The sequence below is a fragment of the Somniosus microcephalus genome, chromosome 12 (genome assembly GCF_052327205.1).
Source record: "Somniosus microcephalus isolate GS21.2 chromosome 12, FLI_Smic_1.0, whole genome shotgun sequence".
NCBI lineage: Eukaryota > Metazoa > Chordata > Chondrichthyes > Squaliformes > Somniosidae > Somniosus > Somniosus microcephalus.
The window spans coordinates 132356335-132379227 of record NC_140998.1 but is presented as its reverse complement, the minus strand read 5'-3'; the positions used below and the strand labels follow the sequence as shown (position 1 = coordinate 132379227).

Sequence of the window (22893 nt, the reverse complement as noted above, 5' to 3'; positions counted from 1 at the left end):
CAATCCGGAGAAGTGTGAAGTAATGCATTTGGGGAGGGCTAACAAGGAAAGGGAATACACATTAAATGGTAGGACACTGAGTAGTGTAGAGGAACAAAGGGACCTTGGAGTGCATGTCCACAGATCCCTGAAGGTAGGAGGCCAAGTAGATAAGGTGGTTAAGAAGGCATACGGAATGCTTGCTTTTATTAGCCGTGGCATAGAATACAAGAAAGTGGGGTTATGCTTCAACTGTATAAAACACTAGTTAGGCCTCAGCTAGAGTACTGCGTGCAGTTCTGGTCACCACATTACAGGAAAGATGTGATTGCACTAGAGAGGGTACAGAGGAGATTTATAAGGATGTTGCCGGGAGTAGAGAATCTTAGCTATGAGGAAAGACTGGATAGGCTGGGTCTGTTTTCCTTGTAACAGAAGAGGCTGAGGGGAAACCTTATTGAAGTGTATAAAATTATGAGGGGCATAAATAAAGTGGATAGAAAGGACCTCTTTCCCTTAGCAGAGGGGTCAAAAACCAGGGGGCACAGATTTAAAGTAATTGGGGGAAGGTTTAAAGGGGATTTGAGGGGAAATTTCTTCACCCAGAGGGTTGTGGGGGTCTGGAACTCACTGCCTGAAAGGGTGGTAGAGGCAGGAAACCTAACCACATTGAAAAAGTACTTGGATGTGCACTTGGGATGCTGTAACCTGCAGGGCTACGGACCAAGAGCTGGGAAGTGGGGTTAGGCTGGGTAGCTCTTTGTTGGCCAGCGCGGACACAATGCGCCGAAATTGCCTCCTTCCGTGCTGTAACTTTCTGATTCTATGAAAAAAGATGAAGAACTAGTACGTTCTGGAAAAGAAGTGAATTTCCAAGCTGACAATCTTGGAATGTGAGGCCGTTGACCATTTATTTTAGCAATCCATTATTGACTGAAAAATATCAAAATGCGTGGTACATCTCACATTGCGACATACTCCAAACAAGGCCTGATCACACTGAAAGCTACACGGTGATACTCAATTGCCTAAATTTTGTTTATCGAGAGGGGTTGCTTATAAAGCACTTGGTAACCCTTCAGATTTTGCTTTTCTGTATTGACAATGAGTGAGCAAATCTTTCTTGCTGAGTGATGCACTTGACAATGAAACATATTTTTCACATCGTTTGATATATGTCCTGGGCCGGAGGCAAGGGTGAAGTATATTCTCATATTGTCAACAAGAGGTGGCACAAAGGTTTTATTGCAAGTAGCTTCTCATAATAAGTTTGGAAAACATGTTACCACAGATTCATAGGACTTCCACAACAAAATTTATTTAAATGAGTAAAAGCCTTTTTACTAGTTACAACCCAGCTGCTAGGCCATGTGCATTTACAAGTGCTACTACACATTGATGTAAATAAATAAGCAATTTAGATCTCTATGTTTCAACTGTATGTTTCAACTGTAAAGAGTTAAACAAAAAAAAATCCATTAAGAACTTACGTAAAAAGTACAGCAAAGGGGTTTACAGGTTTTGTTTAAAAGGTATATAATCATGCAACAGTATCATCTCAGAATAACAGCCAGCAAAACTGCATGGCCAAAGAGCTCTGCCACATCTTCTCAACTTATTGGACTACTGATCACATTAACAAATAGAAGTAAACAGAATCTTTAAGCCCTCTGCTATTCTTCTATACAGATTCTACTTAGATTAATAAATTAAGCTATTTGAAAAAATAAATTAAGAAACTCTCCTCCCTTTTGCTCAATTATCTGCAAACTAAGTATCTACAAAAATACTTGAAACTTCTTACAACTTAGAAGAATTTATACGCTCACAGCCTGGTATCAATAGGGCTATTCTTAAAATCCTTATTGTTAGTAGTAACATTGACTACAAAGTGCCACAGCTTACCAACATAATCCCTGCGCTCCCACTTATTTTAAACTACTAGAGTAGTTACAACATTTCACCCTTCCATGACACCTCAAAATACCATTAATATTTTGACAGTCTTTTTATCCTCAATCTTAGCCATCTAGAGCACTGTAAATGGGTTAAGCCTGCATTTTAAGCCTGGGTGTAGCTAGAATTGCTTAGGGAGGTATGTGCTCTGCATCATTCATTTACTACTTATATCTGACTCTTCACCACCTCCTTCCCACCCCCCCCCCCCACCCCCACCCCAATCCGATCACCATGCCTCAAAAAGATTTTAGCACTTCTCCTCATTGTACAGCCCCTCTATTCTAGATGTTGTGCACACAGGGGCTCATTCTACCTCAGAAATTTGATAACGTCTTTAACTTAAAGCTGATAATACACTGTTTCCACGTTGGCTTTTCCTGCATTTGGCATTTATATTGAGCTCTGTTTTAGCCAGCCGAATAAAGCAGCAATGCTCAGTTCAATTCTTTTTAAAAACTGGAATGACAAACTGCCCACAAACAAAAATTGTGGATACATTCAACACAATGAAAACATATACAGAGTACAGGTATAGGAATTGATACATCACGTAAATCACTGCCATAGCGAATGTTAACAGCAATATTAATAATGCTACAGTTAAATGTATCTTTCTGCAGTAATAATGCTGTGCAGCAAAGGCAGATTATTCTGGTACCATTCATCTTCCTCTTTCACCATTTGTATGTCTAACTTGGTATTTTCAGTGTTATTCTGTGATCTCTATATGATGAGAAATTCCACCACACACAAACCTACTGAAGATTTTAATATCTTTAACCTACGTTTATCCAGAAGGTGGAATAAAATGACTGACCTGCTCAGCTCTCAGCTGTTCTCTATTTCCCAGTCATTTGTCTTACTAATTTAATGCTGAAAAAATTTCACAATGAAAGATAACCTTTAAAGGTCTCTCCTTTGCAAGGAAAATTACTACCTTATTCTCTCTTAGTCTTTTAACATAAGACATTAAGAAATATATATTCCATTATTACCTCCAACATTTCCAAAAAATCAATTTCAAAGAAAATAGAATCTGCCTGGGTTTGAAAATGCTAATTCTACAACATTGGGGGCAATTTAAATGAAGGCATTGTTTGATTAAACTCTCCTGGAATAAAGTGGTTACAGCAAATGACTATATGGCCGAGTGACTCCTCCCCTTGTGTTGTCCCCACACATTTCTCCCCCCTCCCCATATTGTACCCCAGCATAGAAAATTACTGAAAAGTTTGGTATTTATTCGCTGGCTTTGTTACTTCTTTTTTGCTTTTGGCAAGTTTCCTTCTTAATTCTTTTGGGCATTTTAAACGAACAGGAAAGTCAATAAAGACATATGGTTTTAAAAAGTAATCGTTATTTTGCAAGTACCTGAATCATACACACATAACAAGCTGGAATCATTAACTCGTAATATAATGGAAACCAGAAGAAGCAAGGCTGTTGAATGGAGCACACTCTTTGAATTACTGCCAGGACTCCATCAGTTCGTAATCCAACTTTTTTCATGTTTCTATCCAAGCAGTTTGTTTTGCTGGCTGTTGCTTTGTTTTTCTGCACGCACACTGTATTTCTCATTGCATTGGGAATCTGTTTCTGCCATTAGATCCATTCTGCAGCAGTTATTAACGTTGTGCATTTTGTTTCCTTTCGCAGAGTCCATGTAGACCACAGTTTGTTTGTCAACTGGATTTTTCAAGAACTGCGTCTGTTATAAAAAAGATAAAAGTGAGCTTTATGAAAGCATTCCTTGGCTAGTATAAAACTATTTAGGTTTGTGACAACTAATTCTACAGGTACAAAAAGAAATTCAGATACTTATTTTTTGAATTATGACATAAACAGATGTCATTCATTCCTAATTAAGCACACAGTTACAATTTGAACAACAGTGAAACGTGGGTTTCATAGGTATCTTTACAAGCAGAGCTTTGGTCTTGACTTTCAAACTTTGGTGGTGCAAAATCATTTGTAATGTGCAATATGGCTGCTTTTTGTCAATGTTATCATATGACAAGATGATAAGGGGGGTGGTAATTCAGGCCAGTAATTGGTCAAAATGTGACAAACCTCTTCAACCAATTGAAAGGAAAAATTGTTGCCCCCCCTCCCCCCACCTCCATTGTAATCAGTCAGCCCCTTTATACCTCATCAATATTGTATAGAAACAGTTCTGCCTGTCTTGACTTGGGATCTGTATTGCTTACTTTGTGGGGTGGATTTCAGGTCACCGCCCACAAAACAAAACATTTCGCCACATATGCCAACTTGTATGTGTATAGCTGTCTAAAAGATGTAGCTGTGACTCTCGTTCCCAGCCATGGAGCTTCCCCTCCCTCACTTTGCAGGAAGGTATCCGTGGAAGTGTAATGGAGATTTCAGACTCAGCAGAGTGTGGAAATTAAATTTCCATCCCACCATTCTGTGGCACCCACAATGCAACTGTAATAATTGTAGAAGATTGCTTTCCAGCACTTTCCTGCTGAGTGCTAAAGAACTGTTGCATGTACTTCTGCTTTGCCTACAGTAGTTCATAAGAATACCAAAGAAAATGGTGCTCAGAAATGACACGTGTATTCTCCAGTGGTGCAGCAAAAAGCCATAAAGGCCAAAAGGTCCCAGGTTCCTACCCCAGAGACTTGAGCACATCAATCTAGGCCGACACTGCAGTGCTGTCTTTTGGATCTGAAGTTAAACCGAGGATCCATCTGCTCTCTCTGGTGGACGTAAAAGATTTCAACACTTTTTGAAGAAGAGCTGGGGTGTCCTGGAACAACATTTATCTCTCAACACCTAAAACATATTACCCAGTCATTTATCTCATTGTTCTTTGTGCAATCTTGCTGTGTGCAAATTGGCTGCCGTGTTCCCTGCATTGCAGCAGTGACTACACTTCAAAACTACTTAATTGGCTGTAAAGCACTGAAGATGTGAAAATGCGCTACATAAATGCAACTTTGATCTTTCTTTTGATCCTGCTCTATGCAGAGTTAGCTGAGCTGAAGTGGATGCTCCAATGGCTCTCAGCAGCGTGAACTAAGGAGGGAAAGAAGAAATGAGCAGAACTTCCAACTCTTGATCACAATCCACTGAATTCTGCTGGAAATTGCATGTATGAATGTAGGGCGAGAATAAGTCAAAGACCCGGCTGTGATGCTCTGTATGGAAGAACTGACCGCTGGAACGCACCATCTAGGCTTTCACATGAGGAATAGCCACTTAGGCAAGGCATGGGAGAAATGCTGCTCAAGTAGAACCATACTTCAGCAAGATTCTCTCACCCATGCACTCTTAGGTGTGACTTTCTGATGGTAGCATGGTTTTGGTGGACGTATTATGTAGAATACAATAGCAAGAAGATAATGTTGAACTTGTATAAGACCCTATTTAGGTCACAGTTGAAGTACGGTGTACAGTTTTGGGCAATAAATGATAAGAACGATATAAAAGCAATATAAAGCGTGCAGCAAGAATTCCCTTGGATGTTACCATAAAGATTTACAGTATGAATAGAAACTGAAGAAGTTGGGGCATTTTTCACTAGAGTTGAGTGTTAAAGATGACCCAATAGAGATCTTGAACATTATGAAGACTTGATAATGGTAAAAGTGATAGGCCTAGAATTTCACTATCGCCGCGCCAGGTATTTAGCGCCCGAAATTTAGCGCGCGCCCGGATTCCCGTAGCGCCCGCCTGAAATTCAGTTGCAGCGCCCCAAGAGGGAGGCGGGTGCTATTGCAGGGTTTGGCCGCCTCGCTTGGGGCGCTGAAAGTCAGTTTCAGGCGTCCAGCTGCCGCTGCGCCACCCGATGCGGTGCGGCAGGCTGGGGTACTGCAGGCCTCCTCCTTCTCTTAAGGAGGAGCTGCCTGCAGCCGTGAGATCGCCGCTGGATTCCCCCGGCAAATGAGCCCGGCACCACGGAGAAGTGCCGGGCTCGCGGGGGTCATACACCAATGCCGCGGGGGGGTGGTGTGGGAGTCCGGGGAGGAAGGAGCGGGCAAGCGGCCGCCGGGAAAGCGGCCGGCCGCACCTCCACCTTTACGCCCCGGCCTCTCGGAGCTGCAAGGCCCCGTTTTACAAACGCTCCTTGCGCCCGCTACGGGTGAGGCGGCGGCAAGTGAATTTGGGCGTTGGGCCGGCATTGCGTTGAAACCGGGGCGTTGCGCACACCGATGACATCATCGGTGCCGGCGCAGCGCTAACGGCTAACGCCACCATTTGCGCTACACTGAATTCCAGGCTAACAACAGCGCCGGCGCTAACGCCCTCTTTAGGCGCTAAGTGGGCGCTAACACCACTGAATTTCTAGGCCATAGACTTTATCCACTTGTTGGTGAGACAATAATATGGAGGCATAAATTTGAGAAAATTACAGTTAGAAAAAAATCTTTACATAGAAAGTGGTTGGTGTAAAGAAATTAAAACAACCTTGCAAAACGCTTTTTCATAAAAGACTGTGCAACCTCCCCACCCTTTGCTATGAAGGTTGCTGGTGGCAGACAATGCCCAAGAAATGCAGGATGATTGACAGAGGGTTATTAATGCTTCAAGCTGCAGGCTGCATACTAATACTCTTGAGGTAACTTTATCTGTCCACAAAAAGTTGCTAACTTAAGTTAATAAGCTTGATGTGCCCCTTGCCTATTACATTAAAGATGTACAAAATATGATTTATGACTGTTCACCCTCTGGACATTGGCTGAAGTGAGCAGAAAAATTGTATTGTTTCACCAAGTTGCCAGTATATTTAAAGTACCTGAGCATTGTATATGTCCATGGACTGAAGCAAGCAATTAAAGGAAAGTTCCCTCCTAATCACCACTTAAAAAAATGCTTAAAATATCATCTCACAGACAGGAGATGCTTCTGGCCATCCAAGTGTTAATATAGCTGGCTGGAGACCCACCATATTAGGTGATGTGGATCAGGCTACTGAGGCAACATATGTGGCTTGAGGTCCAGTGGGAACAGAAATTTTCAGCTGTATTCAAATCCCAGGATCATCACCCAGGACTAGAAAGGATCCTGATCCATGTTGAACATATGGTAGATGGCCAAAGGTGATCCAGTCACTACCTAATTTCTTGAGGGGATATCAGAGGCTCTATCTCAATAGTAGCTCTGAAATTCCTTAGGGATTCTGCTGTGAAGCATCTTAGGATTTTTTTCTACATTAAAAGGCACTATATAAGTCAAGCTATTGTTATTGCTGTTGTTGGTCTTCTGCCTTAACTTTGACAGGAGACTCATGGAACCTCCACGGAAACAGCAGAGACCTGGTTAAGTTAGGTTACCGACACGTCTGGAAATTTCTGAAGAGCCCCGTAAGGAGTGGAACTGATGTCTGCCCCATACAAAGTAAATGTCGTGCTGGGCTGGGGACTCCCTAAACTGGGAGTTCCTGGTCATGGAAAAGAACCTGGAGCTGGTACACCCATTGAGGTGACGAGTACCAACCTCCACAGATTGCATGTAGGCTCTGCCGATGGGATCCAGGTTTAACAAGCGACCTGGACCCCCAAAGAGGAACATTTAAAAAAAAACCTTTATTAGCCATTTGCTGTATTGGTGCCAATTGGGGCAATGTCATGAGCAGGCAGGCATCTGAGCATCCAGGCACATGGGGGGAGCAGACCAGTAAGCAGGCAAGTGCCAGAGATGTGCCTGAAGTGCCAATTGTCTCTTCCTGATCCATAAAAATGAGGTGCCCTCCCATTGGTCCCACAAACTCCTGTGGGATCAGTACCGAAGGATACATGAATTGCTGAAGTATACTGAGTAACCAGCCAATATCTCCTCTTGGGTCACAAATGTTCTAAACAATTTTTTTCTCTACGATGCTTTCATTATTTTAGAATCAAAACACTGAATATTTTTCCTCAGTCTCAATAAAAGTGGGAATTTTATTCACACAAATTAAAAATACAATCAAAAGCTGCTAAAGGTTTTCTTTGATGCATTCAACTGTCCTATGTTGTTGAACTCAAAGAATTTTTGTACAATACTGATTTAACTAATCTGCATGTGCATAACCTTCTTTCAATGTGTGAGCCTAAATAGTGAGTGGCTGCAGGCTATTCAACCGTGGAGGGGGCCAGGGGACATCAGACTCGAGCCGGATCTTGAAACACAGATGCACTTTCTCCCAGGGATCACTAGATATTGATCAAAAGTGCGAACTCTGACTAATTTTTCTCCTTCCCTATTTCAAGAGATGCTGAAGCAAATGGTAGTGCCTCTACTCAGACGCAGTGATCAACTAACTCAACACAACCCAGTATTGAACTCTGGGACCTTCTGATCTTTATGGCTTATCACAGTACATGGTGCATTTACACAATGGACCATTTGGAAAGCTGAAGGCAAATCCATTTTGTTACTTAAAGAATATTATTGCAGCAATAGTGGTTTCAGACAATGAATATTCTACAGCAGATCTGCCATGTTGGATGCTTGGAAAAATTCACAACACTGGAAGCATTACACTTTTGTCACACTAACCTTTTCAACCCAGTTCCAGTATTTTTATCTTAATTTTTAAGACTAAAATCAATTAGCAGCAAACACAGTCAGTGAAGTGATGTCACTGCATTGCGATTGATATTACTGCACCATTCTCCATGAATGATTTGGAAGTATCAATACCATTGTGATGCGGACCTTTTGATATTACTGCTTATTCATAAAAGGAGGAAAAGAATTGGGGGGCTTTAACCAAATTCTGGCCATCAGCTAAGTACTTACAGGTGCAAGGTTCCCTCGAGATTTTCTTCCAGTTCACCAACTTTGTATTAATTCTAGATTTTGATGTGTTTATCTTACCTTAGTTGGTGCGTGATAGCAAGGCATCTGGAACCACTGTTTCTTTCTATTTATTACAAGGGTGGCTATTAAGAAGATGATGATTGCGAGCAATATGGCTGCCAGGACCCATGCTGCCGACTGGTAGATTACAGCCATTTCAGTCTGCTGGGGGGGACTGTCAGTAACTTCTATAATGATGCAAGAAGAATAAGAAAAATACACAAGTAGTAAGAAATCATGCTTGCTGAACTGTGAACAAGGTAGTCCTAGCCAACTATAGGCAAAGGCAAAGAATCAAAATTGTTTAAGTCTTAGGCTGTGTCTAGTTTTTCCCAAATCTCTTCTTCCTAGTATAAACATCCACTCCCTCCACTGTGCGTACCGTGGCTGCAGTGTGTACTGCCGCAACTTGCTAAGGTTTCATCAATAACACCTCCCAAACCTGTGGCCTCCAGCACCTAAAAGGACAGGGGCAGCAGGTGCGTGCGAACACCATCACCTCCAAGTCACATGCCATCCCAACTTGGACATGTATGGCTGTTCCTTCATGGTTGCTGGGTCAAAACTCTGGAACTCCCTACCCAACAACATTGTGGGAGTATCTTCACCACACGGACTGCAGCAGTTCATGAAGGTTGCTCACCACCAGCTTCTCAAAGGCAACTAGGGAAAGCCAATAAATGCTGGCCTTACTTTCGACACCCATATCTCCAGAATAAATTAAAAAAATTAAGGTAACTAATCCCCGTGGCATTACACTTGGTGAGTCAAGGTGTGTACAATGTTGAACAGTTTCATCTCGATGTTCCCAAAGAATGTGATGACAATACATGCTAAAACTGAACAAAAGCTGGTACTACTATAAAATGGAGAGTGAAGATTGATGGAATAATCTGAAACCCTTAAATTACTACAAAATTGGCTCATTTTTTGACATTGTACAATTGCAAAATGAAAACTCAACCTACAGAAACCAACACAATCTGTATATATGCTCACTCACACAACAAAATGTTACTGATGAACAATACAGCACAGTTATGCAGGCATAGATGATTTAACAAATTAATAGAGCATTGATTACCACAAAATCAGTAAATTTGTAGAGCAATGGGCACCAGCCAATTAACAAAGAATAATGTAAATCAGTAGCAGTTACCAGTGAATTAATGGAGCAGTGGGCACATCAACAAATCAATAAAGTAATGAAGTAGCAGGCACCAGTGAATTAATAAATTCATAGTGCAACTGGCACCCCAAGAAATCATTGAGCCACATGTACAAATTAATTAAACAGCAGGTAACAGTGAATTAATGGGATGCAATTTGCAGTCAGCGGCAAAGGCACTCACTGCTGACCGCAAAGAAAGCTTCCCACAGAGATCTTGCAATCTCTGGCGAGAAGTTTGCATTTTTCGATGAGTAATTGATTGCAGCGCTGTGAACAGGGGATTCCTATGACAATGCAGCAGTGATGTCATCACGCTGTCTAAGCAGCCAATCACATTGAATAATTCTCACAGGCAGCAAACCAGGAAATGAGAAGCTGCTTTTATCCGGACTTTTTAAAAATGTTACAGAGCGTGAAATAAAGATTGGGACTTTCACATGGGAATAAGGTAGAAGCTGCAATATTGATTAAACAATAAGAACTTAAATTTTGTTTAAAGTTTTAAAACAATTGTAATTTTTATCATAATGGAGAAATTTGACACTACAAAAATAAAAATTAGTTTTTCAGGGCCAGAATGTTTGTTTTGCAGTCAATACACTGTTAAAACTCCAGTTATACCTATTCCAGCAAGGCTTAACATTTAATGGGGTATTTAACAGCGATATTAGCATGGAAAAGCCCAAGTTTTCATCAGTTTCACTGATTGCCAGCTATGGGGGGGGGGGGGGGAAAGAGGGGGCGGGTCCACAGCACAGCCTGTGTCGGAGCAGTGAATGACTGACCGCAACCTCAGGATTTCCATGTTTAGATGCACATGTGCTAAATCCTAAAGTTGTGGTTGGTGTCAGAAGGATAATGACCTCGAACGCTGACAGTTCGCCATCATTACCCGTCACAAATTCCAGGCCAATACATTTATACAGCAGCAGGCATACCAACAAATCAATGAGGGCACCCGAATAAATCAAATGGTGTCAGTGAATTAATATATCCCTTCCTACTTTATTCACTGCTATGCCCCCATGGCCATGAACTGACTTTCACTGAAATTACTTGAGACCATCCATTCAGCTGCCTCTGCTGTATTCTTGTCCCTTGCTTGCTGACATTGTAAATGATTCCCTCTCCTCTGGTACTGTCCCTGTTTCTTCCAAAACTACCATCACCCCTTCCTCAAAAAAAACCTTCGACCCCTCTATCCTTGCAAAATATCGCCCCATCTTCAACCTCAGTTTCCTCGCCAAAGTCCTTGAACGTGTCATTACTTCCCAAATCTGTGCCCAGCTTATCCGCAACTCCATGTTTAAATCTCTCCAATCAGGTTTCCACCCTGCCGCAGCACTGAAATGGCCCTTATCAAAGTCACAAATTACACCCTCTGTGACTGACCGTAAACTATCCTCTCTGCAGCCTTTGACACGATAAACCACATCATCTTCCTCCAAAGTCTCTCCTCCATTATCCAGGGCAGTGGGACTGCTCTCACTTTGTTCCACTCTTGCTCATCGAATTATAGCCAAAGCAAAGCCTCTGGCTGTGGCTTATTGTTCTGACCCTGCACCCTTACTTCCCGAGTCCCCCATCTTTGACTCCCTCCTCTTCCGACCCCATATTCTCTCCATCACCAAAACTGCCTACTTCCACCTCTGTAACTTTGCCCACCTCTGTCCTTGCCTCAGCCCATTTGCTGCTGAAACTCTCTGTCACCCTCAGACTCGACTATTCCAATACTCTCCTGACAGGCCTCCCATCCACTACACTGTCTAAATTTCAGCTCCTACAAAACTCTGCTGCCTGTATCCTATCTCGTACAAAATCCCGGTCATCCATCACTCCAGGGCTCCTTGTTCGCCAACGCCTCCAATTTAAAATTCTCATCCTCATGTTTAAATCCTTTCATGGCCTTGCCCTTCCCTACCTCTGTATCCTCCTTCAGCCAACAACCCTCCAAAAGCTCTGCGTTCCTCCAACTCTGCCATCTTGTGCATCACTCCTACCTTCAGCCCACCATTGGCGACAATGCCTTCAGCTGTCTGGGCCCCACAGTCTGGGATTCCCTCTGTAAAGCCCTCTGCCTTTCCTCTTCTCCTTGAAACCCACCTCTTCAACCAAGCTTTTGGCCACTCCTCCTAAGATCTCTTTCTCTGGCTCGGTGTTAATTTCTGTCTGATTACGCCACTGTGACGCGCCTTGGAATGCTTTTCTACATTAAAGGCTCAAGACAACTGCAAGTTGTTTATTTTTCAAAGCATTTTGTGCGCTTATAATGTATTTACTGCCTGTAAAGGTAAGTTTGAAAATAATAGAAGTCCCTGATATGAAGTAAAATGAGGCTTTTAGTTTCTTAAAGTACTTAAATAGTTACACTGTATACTTAATTTAGGTCCTTGTGTGGTAGAACCACTGAATGACTCTGGCCAACTGTATATAATTCTCTTTAACTGTATATAATTCTCTTTAACGATGTTCTAACACCAGCCTAAACCTGTACCAGTGTTAGGCATTACTGTGTTTTGTATATAGAGTTTGCATGTACAGGGCGTGGCCCCTTTAAGAGCGCGGGAAAATGCGGGCAAATGCGATGACGTCACGTCGCAAACCACGGGACTGCCCAGTCAGTCCTCGTGGCATCTCCGTTGAGTAAAGACCTGTTTAACTGTTCTCTGGTGTCGATCTCAGTTATTCGTAGGAATTCGTTAATTCCTACATTGGTGACCCCGTTTTTGTGAACGTTTTCACAAAAGAAGAGCACAGCATGGAAGCAAACGCCGTTTCGCTAAAGCTACCGCAGTTCTGGGAGCAGCAAGCGCCCTCGTGGTTTATTCAGGTCGAGGCCCAGTTCGCCCTGAGGAACATCGATGCAGATCAGACCAAGTATCTTTACGTGGTCTCCGCACTCGACAGCTCTACTGCCTCTCGGATCGTCAGCCTCCTCGAAAACCCCCCAACGGAGCGCAAGTATGAAACCCTCAAAGCGCGGTTACTGCAGGTTTTCAGGCTCACAAAATCGGAGCGCGCCCGTCGATTACTCGCTATGCCCGGGCTCGGGGACTCCAAGCCTTCAGAGTTGATGAGTCAAATGCTCACACTCCTGGGCTCAGAATGGGAATGTTTCCTATTCCGCGAGATTTTCCTCAGCCAACTGCCTGAACAGGTACAAGCTGCCCTGGCCAGATCTGAAGTTGAAGACTGTGCAACACTCGCTGCGGAGGCGGACAACATTTTCGCTGTAACTCGGCAGTACTGCGCCGCCACGAGGCACCCATCCCCCGCAGACGCCGCCCCAGCTCGTCAGCCTGCTGGGCTGTGCTTCTACCACGTGCAGTTCGGCGCGAAGGCGAAGCGTTGCCGCCCTCCCTGCAGTTTTCCCCAACAAAACAAAAAACAACTGACACTGCGACCACCGAGGGACGGGTCTAACGGGCTTCCCGCGGCCGCGATGGCGATCGGCAACGCGGGAAAATTGCTGTTCATCACTGATACTCTCTCCGGTCGTCGTTTAAAAAAAATTGAAGAGTTACAATGTTAATGGAAGCTCTAACAAAATAATGAAGGCAACATTTCAAAGTTCCAATTGAATTCCTATAAAGCCCCATAAAACGAAATATAAATGAGCATATATTTCAGCTAAGAGTATAAAAATAATTTGCAACATCCTGCACATTCATTAATAGATTTATCATGATTATCAGAATTCAGATGAATGCTTATTCACCTCTAATGGAATTAGTATACGATTCCCATATTCATGTCACCCAGTCTCAAGGCACATATGGAATCATTAACTACATCAGCACTCAGGATATAATAGGAAAGGTAATTAAATTAATTAGATTCAACTGTAATAGGGGTTTTTCTATAATCTTCTGGCTCAGCTGTAAATTGTTTTAGTTAAGTCTATAACTTTTTTTTGATATGAAAGACATTATCAGCTCAAAGGTATTAATGGCTGGTATTAGTCAAGGACACTAATAGCTACAATACTACAGCCACATAATTATTGTTACCGTATGTGGCCTTTCCCCCCTCATCCCATTTTAATAACTTGTTTTCTTGTATTTTTATTTGTTTGCTGCACATGACACACTATTTCCTAGCTAGATCTCTGACAATACCACTCGACATAATTGTCAGGAGCTAAATAACTTCGGAGTTGGCCCCAATGTCTACCTCTCATTACTATCTCCCTCCAATGGTATTACAGTGCAGATCAAAAGTATGTCATACATGGAAGTGCGACTATAAACCCTAGTATTGCCATTTGGTTGCATGAGGGAATGTTCAGCTCACCCTCCCTCTTTCAGAGAACCTCCTCCATTCAGAGGAATCTCTTCAATATTGATTTTGACCTGCAATGTCTCAATTCCCGACTCTGATCAGGTCATCTGAGGAGGCACAGGTACGGAGGGAATGGTCTTTCCTTCGGACAAAAGGGCCCTTTTAAATGCTATCATGGCTGGTCTAAAACAGTTTGTTCCTCTTTACATTCACTGGGAATTGCACGGAGCATTACAGTGAAAGAAAAAAGAGGAAAATTCAAATGACATTTTTAAAAGTGAAAGGGAATAAGTAAATATATTTCGCAAGGTCAAATCATCATTTGACCAGACAGGTTAATGATACATTTAAGAGTCAATAATTGGAACAATATGCTCAGCTGTTCACTTCAGGGACATTACACCTGTTCTGTGTTCTTTTTATTTAAGGATAAATTGGACCTGTCTGAAATGTAAACAGTTTCTACACTGGTGCAACAATAACAGAAATGTAATCAGCTTTTTCTCTACCTGTGAATACTGACAGGTCAGGCAGAACAGACGGTGTGAGTAACTCTTTGCCCTTTAATTCAGTCGACTTCTCCAGTAAAACATCCGCAGCCTCTGTTGTGGGTGAAGAAACTGTTGGCACATCTTAAGACAAGGAAAAGTTGGCAATAAATGAAACAATCTCTACATAAAGAGGAGAAAACAATTAAGCATCTGCAAGTTCTACATTTTTCTGTGTGAATTTGCTGCTGATAAACAATGCTCTCGAATTCACTGGGTTGAGAGGTGGAATAATTTTCCAGTGAGTTGCAACAATATTGCCTGATTTTTCAATGAGTTCATCTGGCTTCCAGCTGTTAAATCCATTCCTTACTAGGGGCCCAAACAGTAGTTATGATCTACCATCCACATGTTGGCAGATTGCGTTAAGTGAAGAGGCAGGCTCGAGGTGATTTTATGCTGTCAAATTTCTCAAGTTAAGTTTTGACAGTGATGAGGACAAAATGAAACACCAGTTTTCAGTGAACTGGTACTAAAACCTTTTAAAACAAAACTATACTTCCCCTCAATATGGCTAGAGTTATTTGTGAGAAACCCTTAGGGAGAGGAGACATTTGTTTTTCCTTTAAATTAATTCCTTTAATTCATTTTCAGTAACATTGCTAAATAAAAGCATATTCCTGCAGGTGCAGACAGCGGATACACCAGCAAAGTCAATCTTATAAAATACAGCCGTGATATCTTAAAATACTATTGTGCGGTTTATGGAGTTTAGGGTGCACATTTACATTTTCTTTTGATCCACCCACCACTTCACTGCTGAACTACACCTGCTGTACATGTCTGCTGTTACCTTATAACCAATATTATTACACATTTCATACTTGAATAGAGCTGGTGGTAAATTAAAATATTTAGGCAATATTCTACTGCCTGAGGATACGTCTAATCTTCTCATTATGCCTACTGAACCACAGGCTACAATATCAATTCTTGATTTACTTAGGAAGTTAGAAGTCAGAAGGAAGTCAGGCAAATGTTTTCACCTGAAAGATAGCAGGTCTGTGAAATAAGTTATCAAGGAGGGGTACCGAAGCAACAGTATAAATTAGTTTTAAGAGTAATTTTTTTCCCCTGGAGAGAGAGGGAGGGAGGGAATGAGTAATTTTTTCCCCCTGGAGAGAGAGGGAGGGAGGGAATGAAGACATTTGCTAAGGCAAGGTTGATCTCTTAAAAGGGACGGACTATTCCTAATTATACCCAATATTCTTCTGTTCTTATGTACAGGTAGCATTACAAAATACAGAAAACTGAGATTACCCCATTCCACTCTCAACATATCTTCCAAAATGAAAGTGAAAATAAAAAGGTAGTTAAATAAAAAGTCTTCACTTCTAGTATGCGGCATGTGATGATTTAAAGATCTCTTTTAAATCTGCCTGCTCCTAAAGGTTGTGTAACATTAAGCATTAACAGTGACAGGTCAAAATTCCTTTCCTGGAGCACATTGCAAAATATAGCACCAAAGTCCTAAGTTAGCAAGATTATTAATTATTTTCATTAAAGAATCCATGCACGAACCAACTTTTGAGTGAAGTTATTTAGAGGTTTTAAAGACACATCCTGTTTTTGGACTTTTTTAAATGACTAGGCTGCATGCATTAAATTTTGCTTCACTTACGTGGATTGTTAGATGTTTCACTACAAGACATTAATGTAACCACCAAAGATAAACACATGACTGCACCGCACTGATAAACAACACCAGTTTTTGAAAGTGGATAAATATGTTCACTGTAGCCTGACATTCCACATGGATTAATCTTTGACAGGATGGGGAAAAATATTTATCCGAAAAAACATCTTTCCAATTTGTGAGACAACTTTTCATGGCATGGAAACAATCATTTACTCACCCAAGCAATATGGGCAACATTGCCCTTTCCGTAGAACTGGCAGTCGACATAAAGCAGCTGAACAGATCTGAGAGAAACACTGAATGGCACCGTCACCACACATACAGCTTGTGCAGGCATTTGGCTTCCAAGACTCTCCAACTAACAGGATATCCCCATCACTGGACATGCAATATCCAGACTCACTGCTATTGGTAGGCAATAGGGCTTTCAACTGATCTTCTGTCATGAAAAGGTTAAGAAACATACATTAGGACTCAGGCACGAAGAACATACTCTCTGAATAAACATTGATATTTACGTGTACTGTTCGGCTGACACAAAATAATTAGATACGAGAGGTACATGAAGTTTGAGAAATGTCCATGATATAAAGGCAAGTTATTGTTTGCTCAGTGTAGAATGCTTTCTGAAGGTTTGTGGAAATATAAATTGAACATCTGCAAATATATAAGTGCTTTATATAACCTAAAACCTAAGAAATTAATTATGTGATGTGCAAATAGATTGCTAATTAAATCACAGGGCTGATAAATTCATATCGTGGTATTTCTAGGTACCACACTCAACTTGCAGTGCATCAGATGACATTGTCTGCTAAACATTCATCATGACTGCAATTAAACCCCACAAGGTCCTTCCAAGCTTTGGGAGGCTTCCCGCAGGTCATTCTACCTTATTTCAGGCAACCAATAATTATATAAGCATTAAGTTACCCACATACCATAAAACTTTATTGTGCAAATTGCTGAGGCGAATACTGTCATCAATTTTACATATTTCTTGTAAATAAAAGCACTGCATATTTTAATTTAAAATATATATATTTCTAAAATCCTGGAGGTAATTCTCCTCAGTATGGCTGACAGTGGGAAGGCTTCTTCCCCATTGGCACATACTCAGAAAATTACCCCATTAAGTCCACAAAAAGTGCATCAATATTGAAGAAATTCTTTGCTCCAGACCAGATCTGATGTTTTATTAAAATAGTCACTTTTAAAAACAAAGTTAGATATCTGGTGATGAATGACACTATACATGTCTATGTAGAGGGTAGTTTAATTAGAATTTTTGTTGATTTTGAATGTTCTTTTCTGAAGTGCCCTATTTTCCTCTAACACCACTTGTGTATTTTCAGATGTCATTTGAGTACTTGGCAAACTAGAATTGAAAGCTTGCTGGACAAAGTTTACAACAGCTTAATCTAGCAATGGAGAATCTGTCTTTTCCAAACCAAATATATCCAATCAATTTTTTTTCTTTTGATTTGATATGTACATTTCAACCATCTAATGCCACATCAAGATTTCGGAAGCCTTCTGCAAGGTTATGTAGTTACATGAATAAGATTACATTTCACAGTAACTCATCAAACGGCATCAGAACACTAAAAAAAAGTTCTGTTACTTGGAGTAAGCCGAGCTGTGAATCAAATATCAAATAACATTAGTTCCAGAAATAGTTGAATATGGAATCTACAGATAGCCAATACAATGGCCGGTACCACTTGTTAGAAATGTTATCAAAGATATAGCTTTAAAATCCATTACACAATAGTAAGAATTGGAAAGTAAATTTATAATGTTCAAAAATCGATTCATATGCAGTTTCTCTAAGTCTTTGTTCCTTTTCTTAATTGTTCTTCAGTTACAGAAAAAATGCTAGGGTAGGCGTGTGATCATTACGGTTTCTCTGTTGAGACTGATGGAACAGAACTTATTGAAGAGCACACAAACAATGTGGTGCTCATTTCCAAGAGGAAGTCTAATATCCTTGTCATAAGCACTTGGCACAGACTTGAATATCAGCAAAACTCTTCAGCCGATGCAACTAGCAAAAGCAACTTTGCACGTCTCGCTGGGTAAATATGTATTTCTTTTACTATTTCGCAGCACAATGGGATAAATTTTCACCTTTGCTGCCTGGGCTGTAAGCTGGTGATCAAATCGCCTGCCCGTTACGGAAGCCGCCCAGTTGTAATTCCATTGAAATCAAAGGAATGAAAAGCGGGCTCTGCCAGATTACTGCCCGGGCAGTGAAGATGAAAATTTACCCCAATCTTTCTAAAATACAGTTAAATATGACCCGGAATTTGCAGTTGTAATGACGGTGAAACTGTCAGCGTCGCCATCATTAAAACTGTGAAACTGACAGCAACATCTGGCGTCCACACATGCGCAGTTAAACCTGCTCCTCCACAGGCTGCGCTGTTGAACTCCTCGCAGCCAGCAATCAATTGAAATCACTGAACTGATGAGAACTTAAGCTTTTACCCTCTAACATCGCTGTTAAAAAACCCTGGTTGAATGAGGTGTAACTGGATTTTAATGGCATACTGAGTCATAATTACTGTACTGCTTAACAACCATTCTGGCCCTGAAAAACTAATTTTATATTTGTGGAATGTCAAATTATATAAGAACATAAGAATTAGGAGCAGGAGTAGGCCATACAGGGTGGGCAAGCAGCAGGCTGAGAAAAATGTGTGTGGACATTTTTAGGGGCGGTGACTCAGCGAGAGGTATTCCCACCACATCTCCCTCCATTATCTCCTCTGGCATCACCAGGTTTCAGAAAGAAAATCCAGGCTTTTCTCCCGACTCTTTTCAACCGCAGTGAAACCATACATACTGCGGATCTTGGCTCTTCATCTGGGTTTTTAAAAAAAAGCTAAGGTACCAATTCATCTGTATTACTGACAGCCCTTGCCTCCTTTCTAACATGTATATTCATTGACTACGTGGGGCCAGGATTAGCATTAGAAAAATTAATCCATCCGAAAAATGTTTAAAAAATTGTTCTAAAGCAAATTATATTGGAGAGAATAAAATAGCTCACGGTAATTTACTGACAATTTGGCTTCACAAGAAGCTTCACAGAAGTAATAACAATACGGTTTGATTTGAAGAAACAGCTGCAATGCATTTCCGAAGAGGCACACCTGTTTCATGAAAGCACTGTTGTTCAGTAACAAACACTTTCAGATTTAAAAAAACACCCCTGCACTGCAATCACATGGTTCCTTTCATGTGCTTTAAAATGAGCTTACATTTGGCAAAATGATTACAGATGGCGTTATAAATAGATCATTCTTTGTGACTGTTTCACTCCACAGGTTATTGTGGATTACAATGGAAAGCACAATGAAATGTTACATGTGTATATAGAATGACACAAAAGCACTTACCCCCCCTGCACCAAACCTATACTTATGGATTGCACAATTAAAATAATTCATCAAAATGTCTCCCTCAAAGAGTAAATGGTGCAGAGATTTAAATGTAGCACTACAAATATGCAAATAATGGTTTAATACATCGATACAGGGAGTAATGCTGAAAATTTCCCTTGATGGTTTAGCACTAGTTATTTCATAACTTTCTAATAAGATTACCATTACAAATGATATTTACATCCTAAAGTACCTCTCCCCCGGTCACGTACCTGGACATGTCAGACAGCAAGCCCCTGATTCTTTGATTGGCGCTTGGCACAGGAGAGGTGGGCACACCTCAGTGTCACAGAGCACACGTCCACTGTGACATGTACATTGTGTGCAGGCATCAAGGTTCCAAGTCTCACCCTCTAAATAGTATTCTCCTCCTGGAGCTTGACATACAGTGAGGTCAACTGTATCAGGCTGCCCACTGCCTGCCTCATCTGTGGAAACAAAATAAAACAATATCGTTTCGTAACAGAGAACTTATAGCAAACAACCACAACAACTTACACCTTTAATGATGTTAGCTGTGGCTCATTTGATAGCTCTCTCACCTCTGAGTCAGAAGGTTGTAGGTTCAAGTCCCACTCTAGAGACTTGAGCACAAAACCTAGGCCGACACTTCAATGCAGTACTAAGAGAGTGCTGCACTGTCGGAGATGCCGTCTTTCAGATGAAATGTTAAACCAAGGCTTTGTCTACTCTCAGGTGGACGGTAAAGATCCCATGGCACTATTTCAAAGAAGAGCAGGGGCGTTCTCTCCGGTGTCCTGGCCAATATTCATCCTTCAACCGACAGCATTATCACATTGCTGTTTGTGGGAGCTTACTGGCTGCCGCGTTTCCTATATTACAACAGTGATTACACTTCATAAGTACATAGTTGGCTGTAAAGCACTTTGAGACAACCTGAGGTCGTGAAAGACACTATATAAATGCAATTTATTAATTTTATTTCCTAAGACGTTTCACAAAGGGGCAGTTAGACGTCAGGATGAGTTGAGAGAAGAGTCAGCAGAGGTTAAGGAGGTAGGTTTTGAGGAGGTTTTTCAAAATGGGAAAAGATGTACCAAGGCAAAGTGGTCTGAGAAGTAGAGTCAGGGGCTTGATAGATTAACACAGTGAGCAGAAAGCAGGTACTGTATAGTAGGCAGAGTTGGAAGATCAGAGGGTGTGAGCTGGGACATAAGGCTGGAGGAGGTTCCAAAGGAAGGATATCAAGGCCATGAGGGATTTTCCAGTGAGGATGATTATTTTGAATCAACGTGGTTGAAAATGAGAGCCAGTGGAGCTCAAGAATACAGGTGCAATTGATGAGCAGGACTTCGTAAATGCTAAGATTCTAGCAGTGGAGTTCTAAATGACCTTGTATTGGGTAGCTTGCAAGGAAAGAGGAGTCTTAGGCTAAATTTGGAAGATGCCCCTAAGCTTAAGGATAATATTGTTGAGAGGTGCATATAATTGAGAAATATAAGCAGCAGGATGGAAGTTTGAGGCATGCCACAGGACGATAAGCCATTGTAGATGTGGTCAGATTGGGACAGGTTAGAATGTAATTGCAGAAAAGTGATGCCACAGAGGTGGTATATTGAGGAGGACCACCAAGTGGTTGACCGTATACACAGCCACAAAGAGGTTAAGGAGGAGGATGAACAATAACACATGATAGGCACAGATAGAGGATACTGTGTCCTGGACAGAATGACAAGCAGACAGAGGAACCTGAATAGAATATGTTGAGAGAGGTGGGTACAGATTGGGTGGTGATGACCCATTTAAGGACATAAAGGAAGAGGAGCTTAGAGATAGGATGATAGTTAGAGAGAGCAGAGGGGTTGAGGTTAGGCTTTTTAAGAGGTGGTTGATGACAATTTCTAAAAGGGGCGGGGGGGGTGGGAGAGGAGGGTGTGCAGAGAAAGGGAGCAGCTAATAATTTTTAGCAAAATCTATATTTATTGCAAGTTACTTCAAATGTCAATTTAACTTTTTTTTGCCAAATGTGCTAGTTTTAAAATCATATTTTGCTTGCAATAGATAGTTTAAAGAGATTGAAACACCTAAATCTGGCAAGGTATCAGGTGAAGAGGACTAGTTTAAAGCAGAAACGGTGGGAGGGTGGGAACCAGGGATGATGAGAAATGGTTTGGGGTGGGGGATGGGTGGAAACCAAGAGGGAACTAGGATCTACTGATGAAGAAAAGAACTAGAACAGGCAAAAAGAGGAAGGGTAAAAGTAATAATGAAAATATTAAGTACAAAGAGACCGAGAATGAACAGCAATGATCAATCTAAAGTAAGAGAGGTAAAATAAAAACTAAAATTGAAGACACAATTTAACAAGATTGAGGTAGCAGTAAAAAGGAATCTGACAACCAGTACCAGATCAAGTCAAGATGAAATGGTGCATGAGATGCTGTAGATGAAGAGCAGAATTGAGGGAGATAAACAAATCAGAGAATTCAACAAGAGAGAAAACCCTGTGTGAATTGAGGTAAGGGATCTTACAAACATTAAAAGACTGAGTTAAGCTGCATGTCTGGGGTTAAAATGAAGATAACTGCTTAACAATGGGACAGAAAATCCAGAGTGAAGTAGCTGAGATAGCTGATAGATAGATTTTTATCTGAGATGGAGCAGGAAGGCCAGGATAATACTCCTCCACGTGGATTATTTCAAAAATTACTGAAGAATGTATCTCTTTGACTCAGCAACTCATGCCCTTCTCTTGCTATCTGTCCCTACCCACCACTTCATATCTCCACTTATAATTGGAGTTACTCTAATGATGTACACATCCTAGTGCATCTCTTAACCCCACCATTGCAATCTTCTCCAGACGGCATCAGCTCTTTGCTAGAGTACAGTTCTACGCACGTGGGTCACCACCTAGTACCTCGTCCATGTTGCTGTTATTCATTTGTGAGTCTTGATGGTGAGTGCAAGAAGGTTGTTGACCACGGGTGAGGAACCAATTGAGCATGATCCTGTCCTCATCCAAAATACACACACACACACACACACTCTTCTGTCTGGTATGGCTGAATTCCAATCTGAAGCAGGGAAACTAAGCTATTC

At 41.3% G+C, this 22893-nt stretch overlaps 1 protein-coding gene across 1 annotated transcript in view; it reads right to left on the bottom strand.

Moving 5' to 3' along the window:
- Positions 1 to 1277: 1277 nt before the first annotated feature.
- Positions 1278 to 22893, bottom strand: part of LOC147109534 (cysteine-rich motor neuron 1 protein) — a 146463-nt gene continuing 124847 nt past the window's right edge. Inside the window, exons 9-13 of the mRNA XM_086002319.1 lie at positions 20043 to 20258; positions 16599 to 16820; positions 14704 to 14826; positions 8761 to 8930; positions 1278 to 3646 (exon numbers count right to left, since the gene is read on the bottom strand). Coding sequence (XP_085858445.1) covers positions 3452 to 3646; positions 8761 to 8930; positions 14704 to 14826; positions 16599 to 16820; positions 20043 to 20258 — 926 coding nt within the window. The 3' untranslated portion in view covers positions 1278 to 3451. The remainder of the gene's footprint in view (positions 3647 to 8760; positions 8931 to 14703; positions 14827 to 16598; positions 16821 to 20042; positions 20259 to 22893) is intronic.